At 34.7% G+C, this 8,146-nt stretch overlaps 2 protein-coding genes across 3 annotated transcripts in view; both read right to left on the minus strand.

Annotated features, from left to right (window-relative positions):
• The window catches only part of LOC112459903 (transmembrane protein 181), a 15,117-nt gene extending 10,874 nt beyond the window's left edge, over nucleotides 1–4,243 (minus strand). The window contains exons 1-4 of one of the 2 annotated variants that reach the window (XM_025024275.1): nucleotides 3,869–4,242; nucleotides 1,604–1,784; nucleotides 1,139–1,242; nucleotides 871–1,020 (exon numbers count right to left, since the gene is read on the minus strand). In XM_025024275.1, coding sequence (XP_024880043.1) covers nucleotides 871–1,020; nucleotides 1,139–1,242; nucleotides 1,604–1,755 — 406 coding nt within the window. In that variant the 5' untranslated portion in view covers nucleotides 1,756–1,784; nucleotides 3,869–4,242. Of the gene's footprint in view, nucleotides 1–870; nucleotides 1,021–1,138; nucleotides 1,243–1,603; nucleotides 1,785–3,868 lie in introns of both variants that reach the window. The other variant, XM_025024284.1, reaches the window with a different exon arrangement.
• Nucleotides 4,244–4,293: 50 nt separating this feature from the next.
• On the minus strand, nucleotides 4,294–7,789 carry LOC112459896 (pre-mRNA-processing factor 17). Its single transcript, XM_025024262.1, has 8 exons — nucleotides 7,502–7,789; nucleotides 7,047–7,263; nucleotides 6,500–6,826; nucleotides 6,084–6,298; nucleotides 5,740–6,003; nucleotides 5,407–5,540; nucleotides 5,086–5,307; nucleotides 4,294–4,972 (listed from the first exon to the last, which is right to left on the minus strand). The coding sequence occupies exons 1-8, from the start codon at nucleotides 7,646–7,648 to the stop codon at nucleotides 4,795–4,797; spliced, it is 1,704 nt and encodes a 567-aa protein (XP_024880030.1). The 5' UTR covers nucleotides 7,649–7,789; the 3' UTR covers nucleotides 4,294–4,794.
• Nucleotides 7,790–8,146: the final 357 nt, after the last annotated feature.

Below are 8,146 nucleotides of genomic sequence, written 5' to 3' on the forward strand. Positions count from 1 at the left end.
GCGAGGGGGGCCTTTGGCCCCCCTTTCCCCACACCCACCCCGTCGGTAGGCAGCGTGGCCCTCGCTTTACAATATAAAGGATGTACAATACATGCTAAGTTGTAAAACGAAATTATAAAGCACATGCATGGAGGGGTGCAAGGGGGCTTACATGCGTGAGGTTACCGACGGGGTGGGTGCGAGGGAGGGGGGGGCCTTCGGCCCCCCTCCTGCACCCACCTCCGCCGGTAGGCAGCGTGGACCTCGCTTTACAACTTAAAGTACATACATGCTAAGTTGTAAAGCGAAATTATAAAGTACATGCATGGAAGGGATGCAGGGGAGCAAAGCCCTCCCGCCCACGCATGTACTTTGATATATAGGCTGGATTCGGGGAGCGCGCTATATTAGTGCTATTTGTTTATTCTATCCTTATTTTACACCTGATGAGCGATAAAGATAGAATGATACAATAGCGCTAATAGTGCGTTCCCCGAACACAGCCATTATATAAGATATATTCATCATTGAAAGCTAACAAGTGATATGCATTATATAAGTATACATACGTTTCAAATTCGCGCACTTTTGCATGCGCGTGCGGCCACTGAGTATGGGCATGCAGCCGCAGGACATGTTCAGTGTTGCTACATCTCGTCGGTATGACGGGAATCATAACCTGATTCCTGTCAACTTTAAACGTTTAATATCTCGCGTCGCGGGCAGAGCGACACTTTTTTTCTGCCAGATTCTTTCGTTTCGTGCAAAAACGCATCGATTGAGCATAATTTCATCGATATTTGAGGTGAGGCCCCTAAATTGTATATAATTACCCAATATACTATTTTTAAATTCATAGACTGTCGTGCCAACTTCACAGACGCACGTTACCGTCATTATTCGATGTCGATAGCTTAGCAATGACCCATAATTGCTGGCTATATGTAGACAATAGAGGTGTCTTCATGATGAATGGACCAGTGGCCATCTCGCTGCCGTTTAAATGCGCTTTCTGTTCACTGGTCGACGTTATAGGTGGTCCTTTAAAAGCGTTAATGCAATGATATATTTTAATATGTTTGAGGTTAATAGCACTAGTGTTGTTGACATTTGAATTTTTTTACTTCGAAATAATTAGAAAATGATTGCTGATACTTACCGGCCAGGCCAATAAAAATCGCTAATCCGAAACACGCAAAAAAAGCAACAAACACCATGACAAATTCCCTCTTGTGCATCGAGTATAAGCGCATTTGTACAGATCTGTATGATAAATACATGAGAGTTAAATTAATAACACACACGCACGCACACAATTATCATATATATATGCAAATATATACGCAAATTGCAGAGTGAATATATTAGTAACGGAAAAAGGCATAGCAACATTCTATGATATAAAAATAAATGTTATGAATATTATGTCAGATTAATTGAAAGAAATCCGTTTGCTTTTTTTCTTATGACTCCTATATATTTATTAATAAAAGAAAAAGAAACAAATTAGAATTGAGATATGATGCTTTTAATAAAATATTTAATGAAGCAGTTTTTACTTAAAGTCTTGCGGCTTTTTCTTTACCTCTGTTTTTTGAATGATCTTCCAGAGAAATCCACGTACCTTTCGCAGCGGTCATGATGATAAGCCGGTGCGATATACTTGTTAAATTCGCTAAAAAGATCACTGAACTGCGACAATGCATTTCTGATTTTCAGATTCCAACCGGCGGATGGGAGGTGATATGAGTATCCCAATCCGGCTCCGTCCATCATCTTCAGGAACGCCTTATCCTGTACTGTAACTGTCCCAATTATGCGATATCTCTTTTATTTCACAGTAAAAAAATTTAATAATACAACATACCATTTGATTTTTATATACTACACATTTCTTTATATTTTAATTTTATTAATATATATTTTTCCTTTCATGTTTTTCAGACCCTGGTGAAAAAATAGATTCAGAATTTCTATAAAAATTTTCAGATTTTCTCAGAATATTCAGAATTTTTCAGATTTTTTATATGAATTGGAACGTGTTTCAGAAAAACTCAGATAAAATAAGAATAATTTTCGTTAATATATCTTTGTATAAATCTGAATAAATATGAGAAAATCTGTGCAAATTATCAGAAATTTTCATACATACGGATACTGAAATATTCCAAAAATCTTCATCCAATTATTTCTAAAAGTATCTGAGAAATTTTATATATTTTTTCAGAATTTTTCATAAGTCCCAATTCTTGCAAAATTTCTGAGAAAATATGAGAAATATGAGAAAATATGAGAAGAATGTGAGAAATTTTTTCACCAGGGAAGTACAATTTTTTTTTAAAACTTTGGAAAAATTATATATAAATTATATAAAATTAATTATACCTATATATAATAATAACACCTATAATAATTAATTATAACTATATAATAAATTCAATATATTGGTTGTAAGAAAATGCTGTATAAAATTCCATAGAACTATTTCTAGATGTTGATGGAACGTATATAATTCTTCAAGAATATATCACGAAAACATTTAAAAAGAAGAAAAAAGTTTTAGGTACAGCAATTTATGTGTCATCGGCAGGCGTGAAAAAGATCGTATAGTTTCCGTTTTACATTAACGTTTATATCGAGAACACTTTATTATATGAACTGGAGGTATATATATACCTAATCGCCTAAACGGATGAAATATCGCGTTTTACCTTCAAAGTTCTTTATCTAGTGAAAAAGAATGAGGGTAAATTTTATTTAATTATGTTTGCACAATAGAGGAGAAGGTGATAATATGAAATCTTGCTGATAATGGAACCCCTCAAATATCTTAAAAACTTTGAGTTCCACTCTATAAGTGACAGCTGAAACTTGTTTATTAAGTTGTCCTTTGGGCCGTAAGAATGACAGATTCATTAGTTGGCAATAATAATAAAGTAAAAAACATATTTCTTTTTTGTTGATTTCCGAACGTTTAAAAGGTAGGTAAAACTTTGTTTATTTGTAACTATATATGTGATTAACAGCTAACGTTTATAGTCAGACATTTAAAGTATGATGTTATCTAACATTTCCACGTGTTTAAGAATATTTAGTTCTTTTCATTTTGCTGTAACTGCACTAATTGCTATTGTTTTTCAAGATGGTAAACGTTTGTAGTTTGTATTATGGACCTCCAAGGTGCTAGGTCAATGTCTGTGGATTCAATGTACTTTCTGGACTCACAATGAATGTGCAAGAGCAGAGAAAGAAGAATACATGTGTGATTTATATCGATAGACGAAAGAAAATGAATTTTCTCTTTAAATTATTTTTTTATTATATAATTTGTTTTGATTTTTTAATATGTATTTCTTTTACAATAACTTTCTTAAATACATTACTTTTTTGAAAAGCGTTTTGTGAATTTTTTTATTTTACGCATCCAAAAAAATAGTGGGGTTCATATTACCAGCATATTACGATGCGACTTATGACTTAATGCTCATTTTTCGATAATCTTTTCTTGTAAGTAGAGAATTATAAATCGAATGTTAAAAATGGATTGCCAATAGAATAAGGAACCTAAGCATATCAGAAACGAAAGAATTGAGCTTGTAGTTTACAAGAAATCGCCTAAAAACAAAGTGGGGTTTCATATTACCATACTTTCTTCTCCATAATGAAAGAAAAAAAAACAATTCAACAAAAAGAAGAAGATACACATGTATGCTTTTTCGATACATGTATACATTTTTAATACGTTGAATATTCATCGTTTTAAAATCGACATTATTCTTTATCGACATTTATCACAACGACTGGATTGGTAATCGCAACAATACGCTTCGTGAACACCGGATTTGCGACGTATATGATGCATGTGCATAGGTGTAAACAGAAAACTCACCTTCCACTTTATTGCGTGGTAATAGACGACACTACCTCTATCTGTAAATGTCTTGATAAATATTTGCCGTTTGCATAACGCTTACAATTCATAAGGGATTTCATGGGTAGGGTGCTGTATACGGCACAGGTAAAGAATCCGCTGCAGTTCGTTCGCGTAATTTTCCAATCAGGGGCTAAAATACGAGAGCGACCATACGAACGTACGGTGTACACTGACGCGCGCACTATTGATTTTTCACGCCATATCCCACGGAACAGGGTTGCTAACTCATCGGTATCGGGCAAGGTTGGAGAGAAGTGGTTACCTATTACTACGTTTACGCGAGCGTTTCTTCTGTAGTAACTTACGATAATTCCTTCGCGTAAACGGGATTTTCCTTCGCGTAAATGGGATTTTGTAGTAACTTACGATAATTTACTCCGCGTAAACGAGTGACATATCGTAAGTTACTACAGAAGTAACGCTCGCGCGTAAACGTAGTATATGTTAAATAATGGTGGGTATATTCGTGTCGCCAGATAACAGAATTCAATAGTATTATATGCGTTATGCGTGCCACGTATGTATCGTCGCAATTGTATAGCAATGACGAGTGTTCTACCGAACAATCAAACTTGATTATACATATACACATTCACCGATGATATATTCGATTGGATAAGGTATTAGCGAGAAAGTAATCAAAGGATTGAGAAATAGAGAGATTTTATTTAATTAAAATCATTTGATTATTTATATATAGTCTATAATATAAAAGCATTCATACATTGTCATACATTCATTATCAATGTGCATTATCAATGACAATTAGTGTTTAAAAATCTTATTTTCTTTTAATTATCAGTATTTATTATTTACAAATATACAAAATATGTCTGTTGTCAACAAGGATGTCTGTGGCTTACGGCTTGTTGGGAATTGTTTTAGTCCCAGTACTTGATCTTGCCGTCCCAGCCAGCAGTAGCGAGTCGAGAAGGCTCATGAGGATGCCATAATACGTCAATGCACACCCCGTCGTGCGCCTTCCACTTTTTGTATAACTTTGTTGTTTTCCAGTCCCATATGTAGCACTTACCATCTGCATCGCCCGATACCAAGTAACTGAAATAAGAACAAATATAATACTTTACCGAAAGATTGATCATTTTCTATAAAAATAATCAAGATTTTAAAGATTATATTTTACTAAGAAACGCATTTTTTTTATATATTACCTCATATCTGGCGAGAAGTCTAAACCGCACGCATATCCTGCGACCATATGCCCCGTGAACGTCTTCTTTCGATTCATTTTGAATCTATTTAACGCCGAAAATATAACAATTTTGTTATCCATGCTTTGGCAAGCGAGCCATTTCTGATTTCGTGACGGCGTTACCGCCGGCATAGAATGCATGGATGGATCAGCTATGTATTTCATATCCACAGGAATGTCCCTATACATAAAAAAATAATTTATCTTTAATAACAAATTAATCTCATTTTTCCAGAAATAACCTTTACGAGAATTAATGGAATTAATGGAGAATTCATACCATTCCCAAACCCGAAGACTTTTATCGTCACTGGTTGTGACGAATCGTCTATTTTCGTCGACAAACGTGATGGTATTCACAGCTCCTAAGTGTCTATCATATTCTTGTGTTATTTCACCAGAACGTATATCCCACTGTAACAGAATATTAAATTATAATATTTAATTGAAGACGTTAATTATTATACTTTATTTTTACATTTATTGTTGCATGTTTACTGTTACGAATGAGGTCATTTTTGTGTGTCTGTATTATCAAAATCTTGATCGAAAACAACAATGATCTTAAATCACATCGTTTTCGATAAGTAAAAAAATATTTTTTTTTACTTACGCAAATGATCTTTTTATCACTGGTACCAGCTACAAAGAGGTGCTGTTTATCTGGATCAGGATTAAACTTGGCACAATATGGGATCTTTCTACTCGTGAAGCGACTGATACAAGTTCCTGTTTCTGTGTCCCAAAGTTTCACGTATCGATCGTAAGCCGCTGATAAAAATCGCTTGCCGTCATTGTCAAAACTTATGTCCCGTACCGCTTGTCGATGTCCATAGTATGTACGAACGCATCTCCTGTCTTTGTATACTTCCCACAACTACATAATAAGACATATTAATATAACATAGTATTTGTATACGTTAACATATCAAATTAAAATATCGTCATGTCAAATACCTTCACTCGACAATCCATACTACAGGACAGTAATAAATGCGCTGTACGTGGAAACCATCGGATTTGCGAAATGCCTTTGGTGTGGCCTTCCCACGTGTGAATTTGCGCCTTTGGTAAAAAGCAACGATCGGGTGGTGATTCCGATCTGAGATTCACACCTACATCCTGAGGCGCGTGCAAGAATGAGCGTCCCTGATAGTCCACACTGTCTTTAACTGCAATTTAAAATTATTAAATGTTATGAAGTAAATTTCAAGACAATACTCATGTTAAAAATGTTATCTTAATAAATTTAGTTTAAGTTTGAATTAATTTACATAATGATGAAATTCTAAAAACTATTCTATATAAAAAGCAACTTTGTTACTAATTTATGTATTTACAATATATGTTGATAATATATATGGGCACATTACTATGTAATATGGTCTTCTCCTCGAGTGGTTTCTCCTCTGTCTGCTTTCCTCGTTTATTTCGTTTGGCTAAGATTTCTTCTAATTCAGCGGCTTCATCTTCGCTTGGCTTGATAACTCGTTTTTCATCAATGTAACCACCCCAAGGACCCAAAAAACCTTCTATATCTGATGGATCGTTGTTTCTGTGCCTCTTTCGTTTGTCTGAGGGTCTCAAGGTGGTATTTTCAAAAACGGTCTTGCCGCCCGCTTCTTCTGCCGCTTCCGTTGCACCGATCATAACTCTACCTTCATCCGCACTACCATCTACAGTTGGATCTAGTGCATATCCTGATAACAAAAATTTTGACATTAATTAAATTTTAGATATTAAATAAATTTTTATTTTTATTTAGGCTCAAATATTTCAGATAATCAGATATAAATAAGCATTTTGTTGGAGTATTAAAGTGAAGATATAAGTTAAAAATGGTTTCAAGATTCAAGATTTTAATAAGATAGAAGAGTAATCAACTATATATATTAAATATAATTTTGTTATTATGCGTACCATAACTGGCAAATGTTCTCCTTTGATTTTCAAACTGAAATTCACTTATATGCGCACTTTCCACATATCCAGATAGCATATTTTTCACTGCACGCTGCTGCTGCGTCTTGAATGGATTTTCAGGTCCTACCTCGGGTCCAAAAAGTTCCTCATACCTTGGATTATGTGTAACTTCCATTGCAGTTGGATCTATGTGTTTTACACACAATTCTGTTCCCTAAATAATCATTGTTGTAAATAAAATGTTATTTTTTTCCATCAAAATAGACATTTGTAAAGTAGCAATAATAGGATTTACATAGGTATAAAGGTATCCAGTCCGAGTATAAGGCATATTTCTATCTATTCGTATTATTCACAGATCGGTCAAGTTCACGGTATTGTTTAATAATAAGATTATATTATAACCTCAAAAATGGTAATTGAAAACAGGCTGAACGCACGTAAATACTCACAGTAGGTACGACTTCTGGAGCCGAGCAAATTTGGAAATTGGAATTTCCACTGGGAATGAATTTGTCACTGGGAAATATGGACGTGAAGTCGACATTTTCCGTCTCACTATTTTCGTCGCTGCTACCATAATCTTTTAGCGCAAGCATAGTTTCATGTATCGATATACGATCTAAATGTTATCTATTTATCACATCAATTATTTAAAGGCCTCTTTTTGTATTTTCTAAACAAAATCACGTTATCTCGCAATCAAATCGTCTACACCTTCCTTCCTTCCTTTTTGGTTATTGGCTCCTGCCATAGAACATATATAATGAGAAGAGCAAGCTCCATGTTAAACGAAGGAAACACAAAATAGGGATCCTCTAGGCCGGTATTCATAGTCGGTTCTTATGTTTAAGACCATCTTAAGTACAATCTTCAGATGTCATTAACCAATCACAGAGCCGTATTAGCATCTTAAGATATTACTTAAGACGGTCTTGAAATAAGATCCGACTATGAATACCGGCCCTAATGAGGGATGGGACAAAGCCGCCATTAATGCGGGGTCTACAATGGGAGTCGCAAAATCGTGAGTCGCAAGAATTGACCAATCACAGTCGATTATTCTCCTCAAATTCGATTGTGATTGGTCAATTCTT

This window comes from Temnothorax curvispinosus, unplaced genomic scaffold (assembly GCF_003070985.1).
Source record: "Temnothorax curvispinosus isolate PA1 unplaced genomic scaffold, ASM307098v1 QBEX01001093.1, whole genome shotgun sequence".
NCBI lineage: Eukaryota > Metazoa > Arthropoda > Insecta > Hymenoptera > Formicidae > Temnothorax > Temnothorax curvispinosus.